At 34.2% G+C, this 27,313-nt stretch overlaps 1 protein-coding gene across 4 annotated transcripts in view; it reads left to right on the top strand.

Annotated features, from left to right (window-relative positions):
• The window catches only part of LOC145260346 (transcription intermediary factor 1-alpha-like), a 110,724-nt gene that overhangs the window by 76,170 nt on the left and 7,241 nt on the right, over positions 1-27,313 (top strand). For 2 of the 4 annotated variants that reach the window (XM_080118271.1, XM_080118268.1), the window contains 3 exons: positions 21,948-22,026; positions 23,494-23,828; positions 24,750-24,876. In XM_080118271.1, coding sequence (XP_079974397.1) covers positions 21,948-22,026; positions 23,494-23,828; positions 24,750-24,876 — 541 coding nt within the window. Of the gene's footprint in view, positions 1-21,947; positions 22,027-23,493; positions 23,829-24,737; positions 24,877-27,313 lie in introns of all 4 variants that reach the window. The other 2 variants (XM_080118270.1, XM_080118267.1) reach the window with 1 other exon arrangement.

Below are 27,313 nucleotides of genomic sequence, written 5' to 3'. Positions count from 1 at the left end.
ATGCACGGCTAGAAGAAAGAAAAAAAAAAGAACAGCACCCTCTACCTCCCTTTAACTACCTGACGTCATTTTCAGGCAGCCTTTCAACTGTCTGAGATTTTAGACTTCCGCATAATACATGTGACGAGGACTTTGTTTTCATTCAGTTAAACAAAATGATAATCTCTCACTTTTGAGGGCTGATTAAACTATTTTTTGTACAAACAAGGTGGGTTTTTTTATTATTTAATTCAATATCTTAGTACTTTACTAATTATCTTTTGAAAAAAAACAAGAAAACTAATATTTATCTTTCAAAGGATTTTTACAATGAATTTATTTCATTTTAAAATTTAGCTCGCCGTGAAAACTTTTTTTTTTTTTTTTTTTTTTTTTTTCACGTATATATAAATACTTTTTTACTTTTGGAAATTAACTTTAGTTTTTAATCTTTCAAATACAATCAAAAAGTAGTCGGAAACTATGCCCCCACCCCCACCCCATCTTTATTCCGCCATTTTTGCCCGTACCTATTTTTCTGTATTTTTTTATTTGAATTGGGTTGAATTCTGGATTTACACTGGAAACTTATATTTCTGCCTCTATATTCACCTAAAACTCAGAAACTTCCAGAGATGTGCTTGCAAATCGTACATACACTTGTTCAGTATGACTTCGATTTGGTTATGGTAAAATAAATATTGTACTATTCATTCTTATTGCAATTTTCAGAAAGAAAAATACATATTCTTTCATTCTTAGTGTTTCAAAAACCACACTGTAACTAGGTTAAATGGTCAATAAATTATTGATGACTTTTTCTATTAGATCATATAAGTTACCAAAGAAAGGGAAACAAAGGCTGTCTGGAAAATCACGTTCATATTATCATCACTAAAAATCACGTTCAATATTATCATCACTAAAAATCACGTTCAATATTATCATCACTAAAAATTATGTTCAATAATGATTTTTTGCCCAATTATGTTTGTATAAATAAACATGTGTATGCATATATATATATGTGTGTGTGTGTATGTGTGTATATATATGTGTGTGTGTGTATATATGTATGTATCGGGTCACCGGTGACTAAACTGGTTCCTCCACCAGACTTGTTTGGTGAGGAGGGCGGCTAGTCTCCCTGAAGGATTAAAAACAAGACCTTCCAAAGGGCGAATGAACTCTTTTTTTTTGGTCAACGGCCAACTAGCACCGTATATATTTGTGTGTGTGTATATGTGTATTGGGGTAGAGAGGGCTCCCGTAAGCCGTGGTGAAGGCAACCTTTCTAGGAGAAGCAAATCTCTGATTTAAAAAGGCATAAAGCGGAAGACCAGTACCCGCATTAAGCTGGTCTGCAGTTTAATTTGGTGCTGGCTATCTTGCTCTTGCTTGTTGCTGGATCTCAACATTTTGAACTGAGAGAGACTTAGCTGTCGTACAAAGCTAAGACTCTTTAACATCATATTTGTATAGATACTCCCTCAGACATTTGGGCTCATGGATTTTAAATGTCTGAAGGAGTGGCACTCGTCTGACAAGACGTTGCAATCATCACATATATATATATATATATATATATATATATATATATATATATATGAAAACTCCAAATTTAACGGCTTTAAAGACTAAAACAAGTGCAGAATTTTTTTAATAAATTAACATATTTATTTATTAAAATTTCGATATTTCGATTCATAACAGAAAATTTATCAGGAAAAACAAGTTTATATATTAATATTAATATATTTATACATTAGTATAGTGTGGAACGATAAAGAAAACAATACTAATTTATTTTAGAAGTTTTATTGAAAGAAATCAATTTGATTATGTAGTAGAGCTGACATGTATTCAATGTAGCTGCCTACAGCCTCAATCAACGCTTCGATATGGGTCCGGAACTAGGGCATGCCTTTTCCACAGGCAGCAGCGAGAGGTCTGCAAATACTTGGCAGATGGCGCCAATCATGCTGGCTTTGGTGTTGTGAGAGGTCATGTTGGTGATGTTCTTAATGTATAACCAAACGAAGTAGTCCAGTGGGTTTAGGTCCGGGGGGGCAGTGGGAGAAGGCTATAAAGTCATAACACTCCTTCTGAAGCCAAGGCTGGGTCTTTCTAGATTGTAGGCCGGCGCCGAGTCCTGCTGCCACACCAAGTGTCTGCCAGCAGCCACCTGATTGCACCAAGGGATCACCTCACCCTTTGAGCTGTGCCCTCAAGCGTTGAATCATCTGATTTGCATTTTGAAGGTGCTAGCAATGGTCCTGTTGTCATAACTTGAATCAATAGAGAACATGAGTTATACAACAACATTACTCCGATGTTGCTCGTTAAACATTGTGTCACTTTCAAACATGATAGAAGGCTTTTATCACTCTTGGGATTTGTACACAACTGGCCAACTAGTAGATAGGATCCATGCATCTTTAAAAGTAATGCTTCAATAATCCACTATTTAATCTAATGTGTAAAGTTTTCTTGTTGGATTTATTCTTAATTTTCATGTCATACCTTGTTATTGACAAAATAACATACTTTGCTACAATTTATTTAAAAATTACTTAGTCCAGCCCAGACAACTAATAATATAAACATATTAAAATGATCACCTCAAAAAATAAAAATGGACAAAGAAGGAATAAGGACCTCCAACCGATCTTAGCCAAAGAGAAAAACCAAAGGACAAAATTCGATTGACACCAGTTTGACCTTGACCTTCGATTACACATAGTCTCTAAATGAATAATAAATAATCGACTTGTTCAGATTTTCTGAATTGTTTTGGCAATTTTTCACAACCAAGATTTTTTTTATGCACCGTACATACATGTGTATGTGTGTATATATATATATATATATATATATATATATAAAATTTACTAAAATTTTTGATAAAAGTACTTATACCTAACTTGTTAGTATGTGGTATGTTATTTTATGAGGAAAAAAGCAAACTTTAAATGGCAGGTATTATATTTTTTAAATAAAGAAAAAAGAAACATAATTTATATATTTTGTAAAATGTATGTGTGTGTGTATATATATATATATATATATATCTTATAATAATCTTTTGTATTGTCTGTGTGTATGTATGTGTGTGTGACGCGGTTTGTCTCAGCCTACAGGCAATCCACCCAGGCAAGTTAGGTACTGAAATGAAGCTTATGACCCAGCGGATGTTTTATTCATATTTATATCCATGTTTGGTGTATGGAAATGCAAAACAAAAAAATAAATAAATAACGATTTACGTTTTATTTACTGGATATTTTTCCGGTACAAGGATTCAAGTTTGCCCAGCTGGAAAAACTTGGGTTCTTGTTGTAAAAAAAAATTATACATATATATTGTTTCAATAATATGTATATATATTAAAATATATATTGTTTGTTTCAATCATATGTATATATATTAAAATATATATTGTTTGTTTCAATCATATGGATATATGTTAAAAAATATATATATTGTTACAAAGAATATATATATAATATATATATATATACATATTAAAAAATATATATTGTTCATATAAATATACATTATTTCAAAGAATATATATATATAATATAAAGCTGTGTGTGTGTCTGGTCACGAATAGGCTCCTATGTGGTTGACTATTTTAAAAAACTGATTTCATATAATGATAGAATATGTATTATGACACAGGAATGGGTATGTTTGACCTGGCAGAACGGTGGTTCATTAAAATTGTGGGGTCTGCGTACGCGCCTGATCCACAATGTATGGAAATAAAAAATTTACAAATTAAAAAAAAAAAAACGTTTACAAGTGTTTTTGATATAGATGTACACAAGAATACTTTGATAAGTATGTTTTAACTTAAATAGGGATGGTATAATAAAATTGTGGGGTCTGCGTTCGTGCCTGGCCTCCATGGAATGGAAATAGGCACAAACTTTAATAAAGACTTTTCATATCTATCTGCGTAAGTATACCTTGATAATTATGTTTCAGTTTAAAGAAATATGGTATAATAAAATTATGGAGTGTTCGTTCGCACCTGACCTCCATAGAATGGAAATATGTCACAAAGTTTAACAAGGTTTTTTAATATAGATCCACAGAATATTGTGATAAGTATTTCAGTGTGAACAGGTATGGTATAATAAATTATGGGGTTTATCTATTTTATTTTTACTTTCATCATATTTTGCCTTGGTTTATTTATATATATATATATATAGCCAGTAGAGTTTAGTTTCCTAGAAGTACATCCAATGAAACAACACGTGTCTACCAAAATAGTGCTCAATGAGTGAACAGAGCATGTATATTAATTTTATTTATACAAACATTAATGGCTACATATGTGCATACATGTTTCTGTAATCACCCACGTTGGGGGATTACGTCTTCAGGCCAAGAACCACCTTCAAAAGTGACATTTCCACCAAATACATTTTTCTACTTCGTTTATCAAGTTAAAAATACAACCTGGGTGGGAGTCAAAAAAACAAAAAACGGTAAAAGGATGAGTGAGGTCTCTGAAGATGATAAACATCTTTTTTCTTTTCCCCTTCCCCCATGTAACCTAACTTTTGGCTTTTTATGACATAGGGTACTTGAGAGTTTAGTTTTCTTGTCTTAGAGTCTGTAAGTTAATAACCTTAGCTATGGTCAACCAAGTACTACTTTATTCTTATTTATTTATTTTTTTATTTTTTATTTTTTTTATTTTTTTATTTTTTATTTATTTATTTTTTATTTTATTTATTTTTTTATTTTTTATTATATTTTTTATTTATTTTTATTTATGTATTTTATTTTTATTTATTTATATTTTTTTATTTACCTTAATGTAACTTTTACTTTATCCTCTATGTAGTTTCAGAATCATTGTCTAGTTTCAGTAAATAAAACAAAGAGTGTTCAGCATGGATTCGCTTTTGAATATATTGATTAATGTGTGTATGTGTGTGTTGGCAGTGTCTGTGTATGGATGTGTTATGTGTGTGTTGCGTGTATGTGTGGGTGGAGGTAGATTAAAAAGGCACCGGTCAGTACTTGGTTGACCATAGCTAAGGTTATTAACTTACAGACTCTAAGACAAGAAAACTAAACTCTCAAGTACCCTATGTCATAAAAAGCCAAAAGTTAGGTTACATGGGGGAAGGGGAAAAGAAAAAAGATGTTTATCATCTTCAGAGACCTCACTCATCCTTTTACCGTTTTTTGTTTTTTTGACTCCCACCCAGGTTGTATTTTTAACTTGATAAACGAAGTAGAAAAATGTATTTGGTGGAAATGTCACTTTTGAAGGTGGTTCTTGGCCTGAAGACGTAATCCCCCAACGTGGGTGATTACAGAAACATGTATGCACATATGTAGCCATTAATGTTTGTATAAATAAAATTAATATATATATATATATATATATATATATATATATATTTATATTTTTTTTTTTTTTTTTTTTTTTTACATGAAGGTCACCACTTATCAAGGCCCAAGGGCCACTTGGGATAAGGGTTATTGTGTGTACAGTAATCAATGGGATAGTATAGTAATAGTATTGAAGAATTAATAAAGTGTCATTACTTAAGGGGACGGTTCATCAGGAATTTGTTTATGTTGGACTTGAAGACATCCAGGTTGAAGTCGGGAGGGAAACAGGCAAGTGAAACAGAGTTCCACAGGCGTGCAGTTCTAAGAAAGAAGATTTGTTCATGGAATCTACGTTTTGATTTAGGCACAGATAAGGAGTGGGGAAAATTATTGACCGTGGTTTCAGCTAGTCGGGTGTTTTTTGAAAAAGATTGACGAGGGGGGGGGGGGGCAGAGAATGCAGCTCAGACGAGCACTTGCCATGGAAATAACGATAGAACAAAGATATACTCGCTACGTATCTTCTGTGGGAAAGAGGTTGCAGGGAAGAGAAAAGGGCATCCCCCACCAAGCCACAAAGTCTATTTTGTACTCTGTCAAGGCAGGATACGCTGTTTTTAGCAGCTCCTGCCCAGATGTGGCAGCAGTACTCCATCCTTGGACGTACTTGGCTTTTATATAGATAGAGAATTGCATCATTAGTGAGATATCTTCTGGAGCGGTAGAAGGATCCCACCATTTTCCCAGCGACCTTGGCCACAGACTTAATGCATGTGTTCCATTTAAGATCAGGAGTAAGGGTCAAACCCAGAAGCTTATCAAAACATGGGGCCTCCCCTAGACAAGAGCCATCCATTTCAATTGATGCCAGATGGGGATCAGAGTGTTTATGATGTAGAGATAGGAGCTTGGTCTTAGATGCATTAAAGGTAACCAGCCACCTCTTCCCCCACTGTACCACACACTTAAGATCAGAGGAGAGAGAATCAGAGAGAACATCATTTACGGCCTTTGATGTGTTGCCATAGATGGTCGTGTCATCAGCATAGATGTCAACGAAAGATTTTAGTATGTGTTTTGGGAGATCATTTATGTAGATCAGGAAGAGAGTTGGGCCCAGTATGGACCCCCTGAGGGACTCCAGCATTAATACTGTGGGCCTGATTTCTGCCCATCAACCACTACTCTTATGAGCCTATTAGAGAGAAATGATTTAATGATCGAGAAAACATTTCCAGTTATACCGTAGCTGGAAATTTTGTGAAGTAGGCCTTTATGCCAAACCTTATCGAAGATATATCAAGAGCAATTGCCCTAGAAATGAAGCCTTTGTCGAGAGTTTCACTAATCCTATGAGATATAACCGTTAGCACATCTGCTGTAGATCTAGCAGAACGGAAACCATATTGCATGTCGCTAAGAAGGTTATTTCTGCTGAGGTGGTTGACTACTTCTCTATTTATTGTGGATTCCAGCAACTTACTAATGACACACAGGTGACTTATTGGTCTGTACTGAGAGGGAGAAGACTTATCACCTGAATTCTTAAATACAGGGCATACTGATGAGGTTTTCTCCTTAAGGCAACGCTTAAACAGTTTTGTAAGTATGGAGGCAAGTTCTGGTTGTAATTTTTTTTAACACTATAATTGGAATACCGTCAGGACCAGTTGCTTTACTGGAGTCAAGGTTCTTTATTAGCTTGGGAACCTCGCGCACAGATATTTGTATGTTGCATAGCGTGTTTTCTGTTATAGGAGGAAATACGGGGAGTTGATGGCCTTCGTCGCACAGGGTAGAATTTGCTGCAAAGTTCTTAGCAAATAGTTTGGCCTATGTCGGATGTTGTCGAGATGACCTTTGGTCCATTGATAATGGTTGAGATAGAACGCGCGTTTCTGTTTAGGATCCTATTTGTTATTTGCCAAAACTGGTGGGAACCAAGCCGCTGCTCAGCTACTTTGGATTTAATGGATTGAGTATATAGTTCTCTTGCATTTTTTATTACTCTTTTACAGTGGTTGCTGGCGGTCCTGAAAGCAGCTTTAGTTTCAGTGCATCTATTACGTTGGTAGCTATGGAAAAAGTGATTTCCTGTGTGCGATGGCAGCAGCACATTCAGAGGAGAACGATGGCTGGCTGTTAGGTTTTTGTTGGAGTTTTTTGGATGGTATGAATTGGTCTATGCCTACAAATAACCATTCGGTCAGGTCTGATATTATAGAGGACTGTGTTCGTTACAACTCTACTTTCAACCGAGTCGTTGTTTGTTTCGTTCACCACACTCTTTTCTTCTACCTCTTCTTTTACACACGTCCGTTCGTTTCCGTGACTCAAAATCGTCTTACCTCCCGCTTTTCTTTCCTCGTTATTTATGGAATCAGGGTACGAGATTCTCCGAGATTCCACGAGACTTTTTTCCACATAAACGCATGCGGGCGCCATCTTGATTCTTAGTTTGTGCTCTGCAGGCACAAACGCGTAGCCTCTTTAACGGTAAGCCACTTTCTCCACACTCCCCCCTGATCTCATGATCACAGAGAGGACAGGGGGGTGGTGATCGCCGCTGTCGGGTGCTTCTACGAAGGGGGACAGTGCTGCTCTCGTCTTCGCGTGCGCTCTCATCCACCGCCTGATGGTCGGGGAAGGCTTCATCTCCGTGGAGGTTACTGATATCAGAGTCACTGCTTGATAGGGATGGTGCAAACCAAAGCGATGGCCCACTCTTAGAGTCAGAATCACTCTCATCATCCACTGGAGGTGGTACATGTGTCGCCGGCCGTAGGTACCTAACGTGACGGGGTACGCCATCGACCTGGACACACTGCTGACTCACCACATCGGTCACTGTGCCTCGTTTATACTTGTCAGTACATCAGTTTCCTGGCGGCTTCACCCAGACAGCATCCCCTTTGGCATATCGATTCCGTTCTATCTCAGTGGCCACAGTTGTATCGGGGTGGATTCCTTTTTCTCGGACACGGTACTGATAGATTGCGTTTGCAGGCGCCGTTCCTGGAGAGACGCCATCCTTTGGCATGAGATTATACCAGTACACAGTTTCTGCGATGGTGCACTGCTTCCTGGCTGCAATTGTTTTGATGCTGCGATGGCTTCTCTCAGCTATACCATTGCCAGAAGGCACATAAGTGCATCTAAGCCGCAGCCGCACACCCCATTCTTGTAAGAACTGCCTCATCTGATGGCTGCAAAAGGCTGGGTCGTTGTCCGTCAGCACTTCATCGGGCGCACCTCTTTCACAGAACACGGATGACAGCTGGCGAATAATGTTGCAAGAGTCCTGGTGCCTGAGGAGTCTCCAGACTGCGAAACGTGTAGGCTCACAATCGATGAGGGTAAGGAAGTGGTTGCCACCGTAGTGTGTGATGTCCATGCCCACTCTCTGCCACTTACCACTCACTCCTAACTCCCCTTTCTTCCATCGTGCTGGAGCTGGGTCGATGGATTGGCAGGCCTCGCAACTTTCCACCACTCTTCGGATATCTTTTTTTTCTACTCCTGGATCAATCATCTTGACAAAGTACAGTGTCCGCTTGATGCCAGGATGTCCACACTGTCGATGAATGTCCATGATGCGCGCTGCATCCACATTACACACAACTGTTGCACATGTATTTTGCAGATTATCAGCATCTCTCCGAGCACCAGCCAGAAGCCATCGTTGAGGGACTCTTGTCAAAGCATCTGCTCTGTTGAGCGCAGACCTGATCAACACTACGTCCACGGTCAGGTCGTACTCCGTGATGGTGTCGACCAAAGTGGCAAGCCGTCTTCGAATTAACATCTCACTCAATGCTCGTGTCGTCAGCCGTGCTCTTCCACTTAATGCATCGGTTATCCACCGATGAGTGCATGCCGAGTCAGTCATGATATGTAGAACCTTGGCGTGCCATTAAAGCGCCACGTTAACACCCTTTAATGTGGCATCAAGTTCGGCCAGGTTTATGTGCCTCAAATCATTCTCTGGCCGAAGCCAACAGGCATCTTCAATAATGGAATCATTAACTGCAAGGACAACTCCAAGGGCCACCCAGACCGTGAACTCATTCCCGCTGACGCACCACTTTCCCTGAACGGGGTCATCACTGGTCACTCTGGACACAGTCTCTGTCAACATGCTCATTAGGGTGACATCGTGTACTGCATCGTCCCATCCTGACGACACGGCTGTTGCACGTCTCTTTATGGCTGCCACGGCCACCCTGAGCCAACCACACACAGGGAAATGGCCTACCATCTTTCCACAAAGCGAAAACACTGTTCGTCGAGTGATGTTTGATGGGACCTTGGGAACGTGACTTCCTCTTCTCCAGCAAAGTCCCTCCTTGCTATTGCGCACGTGCAGGCCGAGAACTTTTGCTCCATCGCACAGACGCTCTGGTTCCTTACATGTCAGTCCAAAGCTTTCAAAGTGCATTCCAACCGATTGCGCTGACATGAGGTTCTCATTGACGAATATATCATCGATGTATGAGGATGTTGCCTGTTGCACTGCCTCATCTTGCTGCCAGATAGCATGCATGATTGCTGTCATAATGCCTGGTGCCATATTTAGACCGAACCCTAGCCTGGTTAGACAATATCGGGTTCCTCTAATTTCCACAGTCTGAAATGGCCACAATTTCTTCTCAATGCGTATTTGCAGATAGGCCCTGCATAGGTCCAGAGTTGCCACGTTCGATCCCTGCTGTCGCCACTCTCTTAATTTGAGTGCACACACATCAGCCCTTGCTGTATATGGGTCGACATGCTCATTGAGCTCACGGTAGTCTAGGACGGGGCGGACCTTTTGTTTGGTCTCTTGTACGACGGCCATCAAGGGAATCAGCCCTCGCGGGGGGGCCAAGCTCATCCTCTGGGTATGGAAGAAGCCAGCCATTGTCGATCCACGTTTGCAGTTCTTCTTCATACTGTTCCCTTAGCCACATGGGTGGGGGATATTCCGATAACCGGTTTTGCAAGGATATTGGTGGCTGATCGTTTGACCACTTCCAAGACACCGTCCATGCATTGGTGTTTCTATCATACTCTGCATGAAAGTCAGGCTCGTCGAGAGTTATGGTAGCACAAACATGTTCCTCACATCAGGAGAACTGTACCTTGCCGGTTCTGTCCACGGTAATTCCACCCAGTTGTGTAATGAAGTCCATACCCAGGAGTAGGTCGTACCCGATAAGCTCTCCCTCCATCACCAGGGCTCGCACGGCTACTGCAGGCCCGTCGTTGATGCTTGCGCGGATAATGCTCACCCCACAAGAGGCTAGTGAACCTCCGCCTACAGTTAGTACCGGAATTCTCTCTGCTTTCCAAGTGGCACAGCATATCTTGCTTACGAGAGTCTGGGTGCACCCAGTGTCCACAAACGCGAGGCACTCGCTTCCATTAATGTGTATGCTTACAGTGGGTAGCGCCCTGCTCAATGACGATCTGGGGAGAAGACTGGCGCTGTAGCTTCTTCCCCTTGCCCGTTTCCCGGACAGGTGCGGGCCAGGTGTCCGCGTTTTTTGCACTTGTAGCACTGCGGCCCGTCAAGTTTCAGAGTTGGTTGACGTGACGAAAGACAATCACGGGCCAAATGGTTGGGTCCTCCACACTTATAGCAGGTTGTAACTGCGCCCAGGTCCTGCAATCCAACCTGTGATGGTTGTACAGCTGTCACTTGATCTATAGCGTTAGGGCTTTTCTTTAGTATTGCTCGTGCCCGCGCCAATACTTCCGATATGTCCATCTCATCCACTTGGGATGAGGCACGGAGCAGATCTTCCACACTCTTAGGTAATCCTGCAACAAAGGCGCACACCAAGCCTTTGTCTGACATCCCTCCAAAAAGGACCGATAGCTTTTTTAGCTCAGCCAGATACACATCCACCGTTTCCCCGGGATGTAATTTTCGGGCCATGAATTCCTTCCATGCAGTAATTGGATCTAATGCAAATGCTGTAAAAAGGGCGCGCTTGATGCAAGCAAAATCTGTTTTTTCCTCACCAGCCAACTGCTGGTATACTGCATATGCTCCCCCAGTGAGGCGCATTGGGACCACACATTCTATACGCTTCACCACACTGAGCTGACATATTAATTCTGCTTTTTCCACCCATTCCTGCACTGAGTGATCAGTGCTACTGCCATCAAACAGGGGAATTAGCTTGGGGTCAAATCCTGACGTCATGCCGGAATAGCTTGTGTTCGTTACAACTCTACTTTCAACCGAGTCGTTGTTTGTTTCGTTCACCACACTCTTTTCTTCTACCTCTTCTTTTACACACGTCCGTTCGTTTCCGTGACTCAAAATCGTCTCACCTCCCGCTTTTCTTTCCTCGTTATTTATGGAATCAGGGTACGAGATTCTCCGAGATTCCACGAGACTTTTTTCCACATAAACGCATGCGGGCGCCATCTTGATTCTTAGTTTGTGCTCTGCAGGCACAAACGCGTAGCCTCTTTAACGGTAAGCCACTTTCTCCACAAGGACACATCCTTTTTAAACATAGAATGGAGAGGTAGATCAGATATGAATGTACGGAAGCTATCCCTGTCCGCCATATAGTATAGGTATACAGTACGGTGGAGAGGTACATCTGTAGATTTATTATATTTCATTTTTATCTTAACTGATACAACGCAGTGGTCGGAGGATCCCAGAGAAGATAGAACAGAACATGAGCATAGCTCAGGAAAATGGATAGAAAAAGGTCTAGAAGGCTTGCATGCTGACCGGTAGTATCGGGCACACGGGTGGGCTCGCGAACAATCTGAATGAGGTCATAGGCAAAATCATGACAGACCCTCTCGTCATCATCAGTTTTATTTGAGTGGGTCAGCCACATTATGGACATTGAAGTCACCGCAAATGTGAATGTTAGCCGAAAGATGAGCAGACAGGATGAGGTCAATTTTCTCTGATATACTCTTAAAGATAGTAACTTTGCTGTTGTGGGGGCGATAGAGGGCAAATATAAATGCGGTGGTGTAAGCAAGTGCAACCCGGAAGCACATATAAGGTAGATTGGGGTCTTCTCTGGAGATATCCCTGCCACATGGGAAGCCATCTTTAATGTAGGCACATATTCCATGCCCGTGGCGATCTTGGGATCAAATTTAGATGTTAAGTTAGAGTATCCGTTAATTATGAACTCATCTAGGGAGGTGGTCGGCCCTATTCCAGTTTCGCTTAGAAAGAATGTTAGGTTTTGTCTCCTGTAATTGGGCTTCAACCTCTGGAAGGTTAGAACGTAGATCCCTGATGGAGGAGGAGATATGGGAGTAGGGGTCTACATTGGAAGATGGGGTTCTAGGTTTATTCGTGTTTTCATTTTTGAGATATTTCATGTTGAGGATTTTGGGATTTGTGAAACAGGTCAGCATACTTGGTTAGAGCAGAACAGAGAGGGAAAGTAAGAGACGAAAGACGGGAAAAAAATTTTTTTTTTTTTTTGTAGCACATAAGGTAAAGCCGTAACAATTACCCACTAGTATGGCATCGAGAGGTCCCCACCAAATGACAATACAGCAGCCCCAGTACTTTGCACCTGCTGATAGGACAGCCTCCTTAGTGGTTATTCCAAGGTTCGGGTCCCTGACTATCAGGCGGTTAACGTCAGCCCAGATGAAAACGTTTACCTCCAGCACCCTATATATATATATATATGTAACTCTTGGTTCGTTCACAATCAATAGTCTAAAAAACCACTGGACGGATGGCTTCCACGTTTTGGTATAATATGTTTACTATATCCATGTGTGTTTTTATATATTTCTTTTTAATTATAACATTATACTTAATTTTTCTATGATAGATAGGTGGTATACTGTCTGTCATTTTTTTTTATTTAGGGACAATTATTTATTACCGCTTCCTGTCACGTGACCAGTGTTTCCAATTTAGCGGTTTTCCTGCTAGATCTGGAGATGTCGTTTGCAATCTAGCGGGGAATTCTAGAAAATCTGGAGATATTTCGCACCCTCGCACCCACAATTTTAGATTAAAAAATAAAAAAAAGCGCTTAAAAATACTTTAAAACATAAAATAAACTCATTCATGTAAGTAAAAAAAAAAGTAGCATTTATTGCCTTTGGTAACAATTATTTATTGATTGTTTGTTTTGTTTTTCACCTTTTTTTTCGGCTAACCATTCTTAAATCTCGCTATAAAATCGATTTTTCCAAGTACATTTTCGGTGGGGGGGTATTCCAACCTCCGAAGTTTATTTAAAATATGATCTAAGCAATCCCGCTTAATTTAGAAGTATTTAATCGAAAATTGTAAAAAGCAAGAAACAACAGCAAAAAAAAAAAACAAGCAAAAAACTTATACCAATACAGTAGAATTTAATTATCCACCAACCTAAATACTTTTAACATGCTAAAACAAAGTGTTTTTGTTTTTTTTTATTTTTCTAATTTCAAAATATGTTGCACCATTATTGTGATGTTTAATTTGCAGTATATTTCAATTTAACTTTTATTATAAAATGTTTGAGTTTATGATTTGTTTCTTTTAAAATAAAATAAAAAATACCCTCTCCGAAAAAAACAGGTAAAACTAGCTGATAAAATATATAAGCCTTCTGGGGAGCTAACAACTTCAATATAATTCCAGAAACATATAGTGAGAAAACACAGAACATTTTATATATTGAATATACTATATTTATAATTTTTTTAGTGTAGGAAGTTAAAATATGGAGGGGGGGGCTTAGCGATTTTTGAAAATTTCAGATGATAAAAGTTAAAAATCTAGCGATTTTCTGGACATTTCTTTCTCCTGACCTCGCGGGTTTTTTTAAATGTCAGAAAAGGATATTTTGGTCACACAGGCTTAATGTAAACATAATGCGTTTACAATATCGGTAAATTTTCAATGGGTTTAATCACATGATTATTGATAATGTAACCATGTGATTGAAATTTGATTTAAATTAACCGCACGTGGTCGCTTTGCTATCAAATATTCATCGAAAAATGGTAGGGACAGACAATGAATGCCCACGCTCAAAGTGTATAAACATTTTGACCCTTCCCTTTACTTAAAAATTCACCAAAAATCAGGAAATTAACCAATTTTAATGAAAATTGCAGTATTTATCAAATAATGATCGCAGAATATAATGAACAAATTATTTTTACTTAACTCTTAGTGAAAATGTTTTATTTTGTTTAAACAAAAAATACCTTTACTAAAGTTATGGTTTTCAGTAGTAAATAAAAAACACAAGAATTTATTTTTGCTTTTTTTATATAAATAAAGCATCGTAATTTGTAACAATAAAAAAATAATTTTTACAGGAACATTCCGAAAAAAGCCCCTAAAGTCCGTATTAATGAATTTGAAGAAAAATCAATTTCTCACATACTATCAGGAAATAAAAGATTCAATTAGATTCCTATTTCAGTCACCTAAATTATTTAGGGTGAAATGAGTTTAGGAATTTATAGCCAAACATAAATATATATTTCTTTTTTTATACTTAAAAGAAATAGCATTAATACAGTAAGTTAGGTAAAATTTGCATAGAATTAGTAATACACACGGACGAAAAAACGCTTTGGATAATCACAGATTTCAAGGTAGTTCTACTAAAATAGCCATATTTTTTAAACCAAAGCACTTCAAGTCTTCAAATTACTACTGTTTTGTTCGGAAATGAATATACTTTCAAATGAATTAATAAATATGAATGTACATTATATATTTTAAGAGTTTTAAGCAAATAAAGTGATAAAAATGTGAACGTCATAAAATGGCGTTTTCGGTAAGGTTTTGTAATGACCCCCCCTGTTTTCTAAAGGTCCGTACCGTGATTGTATGAAGAATTTCGTCATGAAATTTGGGAACCAATTAGAAGAGGTGTTAATCTTAATACTGTCAAGTGTCCGAAATATTTTTGACCATTTCTTTTTTTGTCGTGTTAAAAATAAGACTTTAATATGACGAGTATTGAACATTTTGAAAAAAAAATTCTTCGGACACCCAGTAGTAAGTAAATCAATCTTTTTACTATCTTTATCAATTAAAAGTATTATTTTATGTTGAGTAGGACCGCGGTAATTGATAATTTAAAAGGACCTACCCGAAAAAAAAATTGTTTATATTTCTCGAATTTGGTCAAATGAAGTTAGTATTTTAAAGAAGCAGCAGCAGCTCCAGCCTGTAGAATCAGCGATAGCACAGTGTAAACAACACGCGTTCTTTAATTTTTATTCAAGAACGAATTAAGAAAAATATGAAAATATGAATATAAATGTTCTTATACGTTTAATGAGAGCTATTTTGTTATCAGAATAACATTAGTTTAGAACTATTCGGTTTTCAGAATGTATAATAACAATCCCAACCAATTCGGCATTATGAATCTGTTGCAATTTCTTACATTGCTCGTCAAATTTAAAAACATGGTTAAAAAAACAAAAACTACAATTAGGAAGCTTGCATGCACTTTTATTCTTTAAATTTGTCTTGAACAACGAATTAAAACAATGTTTTACTGCGAACAGCCACAAATGTTTTTTTTTTAAATCAAAATAAGTATCAAAATCTCGTTCATACATAGATTCGAAAAAGTTGTCAAAAAACAAATATATAACAAATAAATGTTATCAAAGGCAAGATAAGTTACTTTTCTACCTAACTGGATATATTTTTTGTGTTTTTATTCAATGTAACATGTTTATTCAGCTCGAAATACATAGTGTTTACCGATGTATTGGAAAATTAAAAATAGCGCCCGGCCCGACTCTCTTTGACACGGTAAGTTTGAGAAAAGGAGTTAAAAAAAAAAAAAAAAACTATACAAAATACTGTTAAAAACTCACCGAATATATGTCAGCCTATGTCACGGTAACATATTGAGCGAGTTTCTAGCAGTATTTTGTCTACTTTTTTATTTTTAACTCTTTTCCCCAAACTTACCGTTTCAAGAGAGTCGGGCGGCGGGCGCCATTTTAAATTTTCCAAAACATCGGTAAACACTGTTTTCAAGCTGAATAAACATGTTACATTAAATAAAAACACTAAAAAATTATCCAGTTAGGTAGAAAAGTAACTTGCTTTTGATAACATTTATTTGTTATATATTTGTTTTTTTTGACAACTTTTTCGAATCTATGTGTATAGTAATACAAACCCTCAAAATCTATATCAATATTCTTGAAATTTTAAAAGCAGTTAGAAAACACATCAAACTACAATTAGGAAGCTTTCTATTTTGTTATTTTTTTTTCTACTTATTAAGCGAAAGATATTTTACAACCTGCTCCAGCGTAGTATAAACGGCCTATGGAATTAACACCTTCAACCTCGAAAATAGAAATCAACAAATTTTTGAACGCTCTCTTTGAAAAAAAGCTCTCTTAACTTTACCTCTAATACAAATTATGTGTGGCAAGTCTCCTCCTAAAACACTCTTTAACCCTAACAATAACACTAAGTTCGAGTGGCAAGCGCCCCCCCCCCCAACAAAATACCTCTGTAAGCCACATACAAGCATCTAAAACAAACAAACAAAAAATAGACCCTTCCTTAAAGAAAAATACACATAAAAATAAATTGGTTAACTGTCCTAAAATGCTAGAATGGCCAGGAAATGATGAATTATTTTACATTAAATTTTTGTGAAACTAACCGCTCCCCCTCTAATATTGTTTTTGTTAGCTTTGTCTCTGTCAAGTTTTCAGTATGTTCGCACATAATTTTCCTTAGCCCTACAATTAATTCAAAGACCGAATGGCAACCCTCCTCATATTCTCATTGCATAGAAACCCTCTTAAAACTACACATAATCATCTTAAAAAAAAAAAAAGCATGCATATTTTCCCATAGAAAAAAAAAGTTAACTGCCCTAAAATGCTAGAATGACCTGTAATAGGAACTTATTTTACATTCAATTCTAAAATAATTTGTTTATCTTTCATTAAAGTATTTCATGGCATTTTATACATAATTTCCTAAAAAGGTAGAATCACATTTTGGAGGGGTGGTCAGGAGTTAAGTGGGGTTAAACAGAAGGTGTTAATCTACAATAATACCAAAGAAATATTGCAATATATTCATTTTTAAATGGTCTTATGTTTAGATTTAAGTTTTTTGTACATAAAGCACATTACAATTCAACTTTGAGTTCTCCAACTTCTTTTCTGTTTATGGATACATGGCATTTTTAAGGAATTGCTGCATATTTATGCACATTTACTGCAGATTATTTGGAAACCATAAACTTTGGGAGATTTTCAGTTGCATATTCTGATTCCTTGTACAAAAATACACTTATATGGTAAATTTCATTGATTAGTCTTGTGTTTTAACAAAGATATGACATTTTTACTGAAAAAGTAGTGCAAAAAATGTGACGAAACGCATATGGTCTTAAAGAGGGAAAAATATCCAAACGTGTGAGGCACAAAAATAGCCATAACTTCCTTAATTTTAATCAGATTTCAAAAATTTAAAAAGATTCTTTCTTAGCTCATCAAGCTCTTTCTATGCATACCAATATTGAAATATTCAATGCTATTTCAATTTTTTCATGTGTATTGCTAATAGAATGCTCTGCTTTACGGTTGTTGTAAAAATGGAACGGAAATTTGAATTTCGTTCTCTTTTAAATTCAGTACATTTTTACATTACGTCCAACTCATCAATCATTCGACACGTGAACTTTTATAGCTTTTCGGGTATGCTGGCAAGGTTAGGGGTGTCTATTCCGAAAGCCGTTCTAACATGGGTAGATTGGTAGATGTATCAGAAATTTCGTGAAAAATAGTGAATAATTCCACCCCGTCTTTCCAAGCTTATAACTCCTCGAAAAATGTAACTCAAGCTCTAATTTTTTTTTTTTTTTTTTTTTTTTTCAATTAAAAGAGCAGGGACCAAGGTTTCATTAAAAAAAAAAAAAAAAGAACATGTTTTTGTTGTTTTTTTAAAAAGGTTTTAAACTTCGGACTTTACAGGTAAATTTCTAAAAACACTACTTTTTTTTGTTTTAAATTTGAATATATTATTTATTGACCTTTTCTCTTCAATTTCTGATATATAACACTTTGGTGAGTAAATTAATTATTTACTTTTTAATAGACATTTCAAAATGGGAGGCATGAATTATTCGACCCCCTGTCTTTCCAAGCTTATAACTACTCGAAAAATGTAATTCAAGCCCTAATTTTTTTTTTCAATTAAAGGAGCAAGGACCAACGTTTCATTAAAAAAAAAAAAAAAAACATGGTTTAAAAAAAAAAACTTTGAACTTTACACCAAATTTCTAAAAAAAACACTACTTTTTTGTTTTAAATTTGAATATATTATTTATTGACCTTTTCTCTTCAATTTGTGATATATAAAACTTTGGTGTATAAATTATTTACTTTTTAATAGACACTTGAAAATGGGGGGGGGGCGTGAATGTAAAAAAAAATGTTTGTCTAAAATATTATATTCGGTTTATTGGAAAGAGCATAAAATTTCACATTGATCCTGAAAATATCTTAAAAATAGAGTCAATAGAAAAATTTTGATAGACTTTTTAAGTTTAAAAATTGAAAAATATTGAGTTCGTAAAATTCATTACTGTTTTTTTAAAAATAAAAAAAAATATTTGTATTACTTTTAAAACAACTTTAATAGTTTATTTTGGAAGTATAATCCATAAAGAAAATAAACAACCCACTTTTAAAAGAGAAATTACGAGTTTTTTATATTTTATTCGCAGTTTCGTGATAGGGGTGTCAAAAATTCCTACAGAAATTCTGATACATCTACTAAATTGGAGTGTTTATTCATTGTAAACGTACCCGACAACCTATAAATGTCGACATTTCCAATTTGAATGGTAAGCTGGACTTATGTAAAAAAAAAATAACAAAAAGATATACCAAACTGACTTTTTCGTTTAAAAATGGAATTATTTCCCTTTCGTTATTAACTTTTTTTTTCTTTTCTTTTTTTTTTTTTTTTTTATATTTTGTGTTTTATATACATAAAGTACAATTGTTGAATGTTACTGTTTTGATTATATTCGTTTGGGGGGGGGCACAATTAAAAAATCAAGAAAGATTAAAGCGGAGTGAAATTTAAATTTCCGTTCCATTTTTACAACAACCGTAAAACAGCGCATACTCAGCAAGTTTTATCGTAATTTATAAGCATAATGTTGAAACACTAAATCAACATTTTATTTATTTTTCTGCATAATTAATGATGGAAGTATTTTTCTGTTTATTTTCTGAACATCTGTTAAAAAAAAATAATTTGTACATTCTCATGAAAAAAAGAATCAAACTTTTCTCTACATTCACATAACTATTTACAGTGTTCATGTAAAGCATTCATCTGTTCTTTTTATAATAAAAATTCCGTTTTAAAAGAGAAACGTTTACTGCAAAATTTCTTTAAGTGCAAGTTTTCCTGAAAAAAAAACTTTCACCTAACCATTTATGGTAAAAAATTAATCTTTTTTTTTTGGGAAAAAAATAACTTTTATTGATTAAAAAAAATTGCAAAAAATAAAAAAAGTAAATAAACGAACAAAATGCAATTTTTCTTGAGGAATGTGTTCCATTTTAACAAACTGAGCCACAGCAACGCGTGGCCGGGTACAGCTAGTATATATATATATATATATATATATATATATATATATATATATTACAAAAGTTAAACTGTTAAAATATATATGCTGTTTAAAAAAAATATATTGACTAGCACTGACCACAGACGGGAGACATGAGCATCTTAAATTCCCAATTATTATGACGGTTTTTTATGTAGGGAAAATCCGGTTCTCCACAAAATATTTTGTAAATCCATTTTTAAATAAAAATATCAGTCCCTAGTGCCTCATTTTGGGGAGCTTATTCCTTCTAAAATAGAACACCATGTTTTTCTATATTTAAACAGTAACATTTTTGCCATTAAAAAGTTTAGTTTAAATAGTCTTATTAAAGTTTTGTAAATGTATTTTAAAAAAAAAAAAAAAAAAAACAACTCTACATCTAAAACAGAAACCACAATTAGTTCATAGCTGTAATTTGCCACATAAGCCGTAGAGATATAAACCATTGCACATGCAAAATTTCAGCTAGATCAGACAACTGGAAGTGGTTCAGGGGCATTACTTATTGCACGCCCCTCGTATTTAGCATTACTGCCCTAGTTTCCGCTAACTAATCTTATGTTCAATATATATGCTCAGGAGTTACTGTTAGGATATCTGGATTAGAGCAAGATTGTCTGAATCCATATTGTTGATCAGTGAAAAGTTTATAATTTTCAAGATGGTGAACTACCATTTGATTAATGATTCAAACATTTTAGTAAAGAATGGGAGAAACTCTTATAAGGCAATAATTTTGCAGTCGGTTCTTTTGCTAGAGTTTTGTTAACACTGGTACCACAGAGACAATTTTCCAGCTCCCAGGAAAACAAAATCCTGCAAGGCATTTGTTCTAGTTTGGAAAGGACAGGCTAAGCTCAGCAGACCATTTCTTTATTACGGTAGCAAGGGTAGGATCTTTCAATGAAAACATTTTATTTCCTTCCCTTGTGTAATGTACTTTGTTTTGGTTTAGTTTTTCTTTTTCTTGCTAACGGCTTTTTTTTTTTTTTTTTTTTTTTTTCATGCATTTTTAATATTTTCAAATTTTATTACAGTTTTTTGTTTTTTTTATACAAAAACTAATTTTAACAAAATTAAAAGCAGAAAATGAAGTTCAAATATATCAGTTGATACTTTCAATATGGAAAAAAGATATATATATATATATATTACACACACACAATAGTGTTGGGACGATTAATTGGAATCAGAAAAATTATAACTTTTCGGCATATCAGAATTGGGGGTGGGGGGGGATATGTGCTTTGATTCTTTTAATTTTCTTTTTTTTTTTTTTAAAGTCTTAATTTTTTATTGCTGGTAGTAATTATAAAATGATAAACATCGATTTTAGACTGCTAGTAAAACTAAAATGTATAGATCAACCCCCATCACACACGCACGCACCTATTTATGCTAATCAAAAAAACTATATAATTTAGAGATTTTAAAAGAGTCTGAATTGAAGAAAAATATTGCGATTCTCTCATCACTGAGATATATTCCTATGCAACTTTACTCTTTATCTTAACTTATTCTTTTCTTGGCTCCTCTTAATCTGGTAGAGCTTTTTTTATCTAGATAGTTTTATTTAACCATCAGAAATTTATTTTTAAGCTTAACTTTATTATTGTTTGTGTGTGTGTGTGTGTGTTTATTTATATTTTGTATAATTTTGGCCCTTCTTTTCTGATGAGAAGCATTTAGCTTCGTAATGCCATGTCCTAAAAAGGTTTTCCTCTCATCTTTTCCATATCGGTTTTATGATATAATAAAGTTATATATTAAATAAAAGATGAGTTATATATATATTAATCTGGAAGCTGAAGTTTTTCCAGATACTTTTTTGTTATTGGTTTATTGTTTTTGTATCTGACAATTCTACAAGAATTGATGCTTGTTCATAGTGTTGTGCTCTATGCATTTCAGTTTGTAAGTGAATACTGTAATGACTGATATTTCTCAATTTATGTTTTTCTTTGATTTTGTTTTTTCTAGTTCTAAATCCAATGTCCAAATATTAAAGGTCAAGAAAGAGAAGACAAATACTTCTTGCTGTAATGGTGGTCCGACAGTGGTAAGTTAGTTTTATACCTACAAAAACTGATTCTTCACCCAACATTGCAAAAATTAAAAAATACAAATAAAACTTAGGAAAGCTGCGAATCTCTTCCATTTATTTTCTGGCTTATTTATCATAACTAGTTTTTTTTGTTTTGTTTTTTTGTTTTTTTTTTAACTATTAATAAAGATTATTTAGCATAACTAGTTTTTTTTTTTTTTTAACTTATTAACAAAGATTATTTAGCATAACTACAGTTCTTTTGTTTTTGACTATTAACAAAGATTATTTAGCATAACTACAGTTTGTTTTTAACTATTAACAAAGATTATTTATCACAACTACAGTTTTTTTTAGTTTTTTTTAACTATTAACAAAGTTTATTAGGATAACTACAGTTTTTTTTACTATTAAAGATTATTTATCATAACTACAGTTTTTTTTAGTTTTTTTAACTATTAACAAAGTTTATTAGGATGACTACAGTTTTTTTTAACTATTAACAAAGATTATTTATCATAACTACAGTTTTTTTTTAGTTTTTTTAACTATTAACAAAGTTTATTAGGATAACTACAGTTTTTTTACTATTAACAAAGATTATTTAGCATAACTACAGTTTTTTTTATTTTTTATTTTATTTTTTTACTATTAACAAAGATTAAAATGCCTGACTTGCTTATGAAGAAACAGAAATAAGTTTCAATGGATTTTATTTTTTTAATTAATTTGTTTAATAGGATTTTAGTGCATCTTGTTAAACTCTGGGATCTGTTTTGAATTCAATACTCCATCTCCTTCCATCAACTATAAGCGGGTAGAAGTCTTAAGAATTTTTATTTATATTCATCTGTATTGAGGATTAAACCTTTTAACTTCCAGAAAACTGTCATTATTATTTCATCCGTTGAACTGTCTGTACAATTATGGCATGAATCCCGGAAAATCCGTTCTGACAAAAATTTACTTTCACCATGACTAATGTTTCTGCAAAATTTCTAAAAATCCAAGACATGATTATTAAGAAAGGTGAACAAATGAACGGGAGTGAATAATTAGGTCCAATTTCTCCCCGTGTCAGTGGACCAAAAAATCTAATTCATTTCGAGTAAGCCATGTGTGATCGATCCTCTTGATTGGAAAATTTGGAGGAAAAAAAATCACGGACTTAGATTTTCTAGTGGCACCATGTCACAGTGGAAGAAAAAACACAAACTGATTCCATGTCTGATGAAGATGTATATCATCTTCATCAAAGTTGATTTTAAAGTTTTAAATAAATACATGTTCTTGTTTTTTAAATCCTGTGTTATTGGTGAAAACAAAAACAAATAAAAAAAATTTTTTTTTAATTCTGGCTTACAAATTCTAATTTAAATTTACACGAGGCTTACATTGAGGTGGGGCGGGGGGACTAATATTTTTTGTATTAATTAAAAAATATAAACAATATTAAATTTTTTTTATTTTCCGAATAAACAGGTGAGCAAGATCATTCCTAACTTGGAGAAAGCTTTGAATAATCTGCCTTTGGATACTTCCGATCTCATTCCATCTCACATGTCCGAAAGTTTTTCTATGTCGTCTGTTGCTCAGCAACAACAGCAGCAGCAGCAGCATCATCAACAGCAGCAGCATCAGGCTCAAAAGCAGGTCCAGTCCTTAATCGGTAACAACCTGGATGATGTTGGCAGCGACGATCCCAACGAGGACTACTGCGCCTCTTGTCGCAATGGAGGGGAGCTTCTCTGCTGTGATTCATGCCCAAAGGTGTTCCATCTCCAATGTCACATTCCAGCGCTGATGGGTGCTCCAAGGTTAGCTACATTCATCCATTTTTTTATTGCACTCTTTCACAACACATTAGATTAATTTTCATTCCACGTAGATTTCTCTTCCCTTTGTATCCCGATCAGCAAGTTTTAATCATGACTTCAGCATCCCATACCCGTACACATGCTGATGATATTTAATATTTATTGGCTTTTACCTAGAATTCCAACGATAAGTTTTAATGAATTCCAACGTATCAAAACAAAAATACAGAAAAATCTACATGATTCACATACCTGTCATGGAACAAAGATGTCCTATTCCAAAGATTATGTAAATTGATCAAGTAGAATGTAGCCTTTACAAAACTGATTTTAGAATCTCAGCAGTTCAAATTGAGTTGTCTCCCTTTATTAAATATGGCGGATTAAGAAACGCTGTTCTCACTTCATAAAATTTGATTTTCTTTGAAAAAAAAAACTACTTGATCAATTTAAATGACTTTTATATGACATTTCCGTTCATGTCAGGTATGTACATATCTTTCTGTATTTGCAAAGAGAATTTCTATTTTTCAAATATTAAACTATACTTTTTAACGTACACACATCATTTTGTTGTTACTGTTAAATACAAGTAATTTTTTTCTTTGTAGTTAAAATGAGATTTTTCTCAGTCCATACAAAAACTACATATTGCAAATGGCTGCAAAAAATTATGATCTGATTTGTGTTTAATTAATCACCAAAAATTTGTTTAAATATTTGTAAGTAAATTTGTATTTTTTTTAAACAGTGTAAAACCTAATCTTGTTTCATTTATGTAAATTTACCAAAATGTAGACAGACCAGAACGGAACAAAAATTGATTGTATCGTTTTGGTCCGTCTACTTTTGTGTATGTACTACCCCTGCACATGCATATATTTATATAATCCTACTAAAAATATCCAGCTTTGCTTTTAGTGGTGGATGGAATTGCACATTCTGTGAAGACCCCGGCAGCATTGAAGAACAAGCACCCAAAGAATTTGTCATGAGTGGTGGTACGAAGCGCAAAGCACCGACAGGTCTGTCTGAGAAAGAACTGAAGGTAAGCAATGTATACACCCATCCGTTCTCTTTTCATTTGTTATTAAAGTAAGCATAAACGTTGTTTTCTTCTTTTACTAATGGGCATGGCTTATCAGAGTGCCGCATGATATTGTATTCAACCTAGAATTAAAAACAAACAAAAAACAGTAATTTCAGGTGAACCATAAACTAAGATTAATAATAAAATAAAATTAATAAGAATAACTAAACTTTTTGTCTGTTGAAAACCGGCAAAAGTTATGCCCATTGATTGCTAAATTGATTAATGAATATTTGGTTAAATTTGAACTCATTTTTTAATTTTTTTTTTTTTTTTCATTAAATACTAATCCTAATAATCCATAACTGCATGAAACAGAAACCATAATAGACTTAGTTTGCTGCATCATATCATAACAATAGACTATACAAAATTTCTGATAGATTGATCAGTAGTTTCCGAAAAAAAAAAAAAAATCTCCAGAATAAATATGGTATTGTGGTGACTAATCCCTATTAATCCCTAACTGTGTATCAAAAAGGTAAGTACCATAATAACTTTACATCTTATCATTGCAATGGTCCATACAAAATTTCAGTCAGATTGACCTAGTAGTTTCCAAGAAAAACTGTAATGGACAAAGAGAAATATAATATAGATATTATAATAAAAAAACACAAAACTAAACAACATAATTTCAAGACACAAAATTTAATTTGTTAAAAAAATTTCGAATTAAAAAAAAAAAAAAAAAGTCAATCTGCTTTGATCACAAAAAATAAAACTTCATGAATCCAGGGGAGACAACTATATTAAGAACATGAAAAGTAACGATTCAAAATTTTAAAATAATAAAGATAATAGCAATAAGTGCAATAAAAAGGCAAGAAACGAATAAAAATAAGATTTTTTTTCTTCTAAAAAGACATGGGATACTTAAATCTTTTTGTACAAAACGTATTTAATAACTATGCTGCCATAATAGAAAGGATCTGAAGTTCAAATTTTGATGCATAAAAAAGTAAATAAAATATTTTCAGATAAACATATGACTAATCAATATTTTCTAAAATTTAGTTTCAATACAAAAAAAATTAATATCATCTTTAAAAAAGTCATTTTATAATCCAATTTTTGTTCAGATTCCCCCTCCCCATATTAATGAAAGTAAAATCTGTATGATATGTGTATTTGTGATAAAACAAAAATATTTTATTCCAAAAATCACATGAATTGTCTAGTTTTATTTTTATAGAGAAAATCAAATTTCATGTGAGCATTCAGGGAATGATTGTGATGCCACCATTTTAAACGGAAAGGGTAATTCAGCAATACTTTATACTTGCTAAATTTGCTGTAATGCCTATGAATTCCCATTAATCACTTTAGAATGATTTTCTTTATAAAAAAAACTATTTGACCCAATTTAAATGATTTTGGGAATTATATTTTCGTCACATTAAATTAAATTTTGGTCTTAAAAATGAATTCTTTTGAATTATTGTTGCTTCTGTAGTGACCATTTTGTTTGTTTTCCTCTTTCCCCTTCATCCGCTCTCTCTCTCTCTCTCTCTCTCTCTCTCTCTCTCTCTCTCTCTCTCTCTTTCTCTCTCGGTTGCAAAATCAGAGGCAGAAAACACTAATAAGTTTGTCAGTCATCAGTTATTGCTTGTGCTTGGTTGCATCTACATGTGTTACTCTTGGTAGAACTTTTCTTTGTGTCTAGTTTAATATATATATATATACATACATGAGTTGATGTTTTTCAAATTTCTTTGTATATGTGGGTGCTTGTAACGTTATAATTAGCTAAAAATGTTAAATATATTTTAAGTAAAAAAGAAATAAAACTTATGGTAATGACAAGGTATATCAAAATTAGTAAACATTGCAAAAATACGAAAAATGATGCAAAAGTTTTTTTTTGTTTTGTTTTTTTTTTTTAAACATTTTATCAATCTGATATTTTCTAATTTGAAACAGTAAAAGTAATGAAGTCGCTGTTGTAGTCAGGCAAACTTGTGCATATTGATATATCTTATCTTGTCTATATACTTATATATAGATATATATTGATATATCTTGTCTTGTCTATATACTTTTTTATATATATATATATATGAGCAAACAGTTAATGAAATATGTTAAAAAACACTTTGAAATGAGTTAAAAACATATTTAATCTGAAAAGGAAACACTAGATAAATGGATAATCCTTAATCCGCGGAGTTTCAAAGAAATACTCTCGGATTATCCATTTATCTAGTGTTTCCTTTTCAGATTAAATGTTTTTAACTCATTTCAAAGTGTTTTTTAACATATTTCATTAACTGTTTGCTTATATTATAAGCTCTATTTCCTATTTGGTATTATCGAGCTTTTATATCTGGCTGAGATAATTTTATAAATATTAATTCTTTAATATTTATAATTTACTTTAATTTTACCATCTTGG

This window comes from Euprymna scolopes, chromosome 36 (genome assembly GCF_053919585.1).
Source record: "Euprymna scolopes isolate OS-2025 chromosome 36, ASM5391958v1, whole genome shotgun sequence".
Lineage (NCBI taxonomy): Eukaryota > Metazoa > Mollusca > Cephalopoda > Sepiida > Sepiolidae > Euprymna > Euprymna scolopes.
Note: the sequence above shows the minus strand (reverse complement) of the source record. Positions and strands in the feature narration are given on the sequence as shown.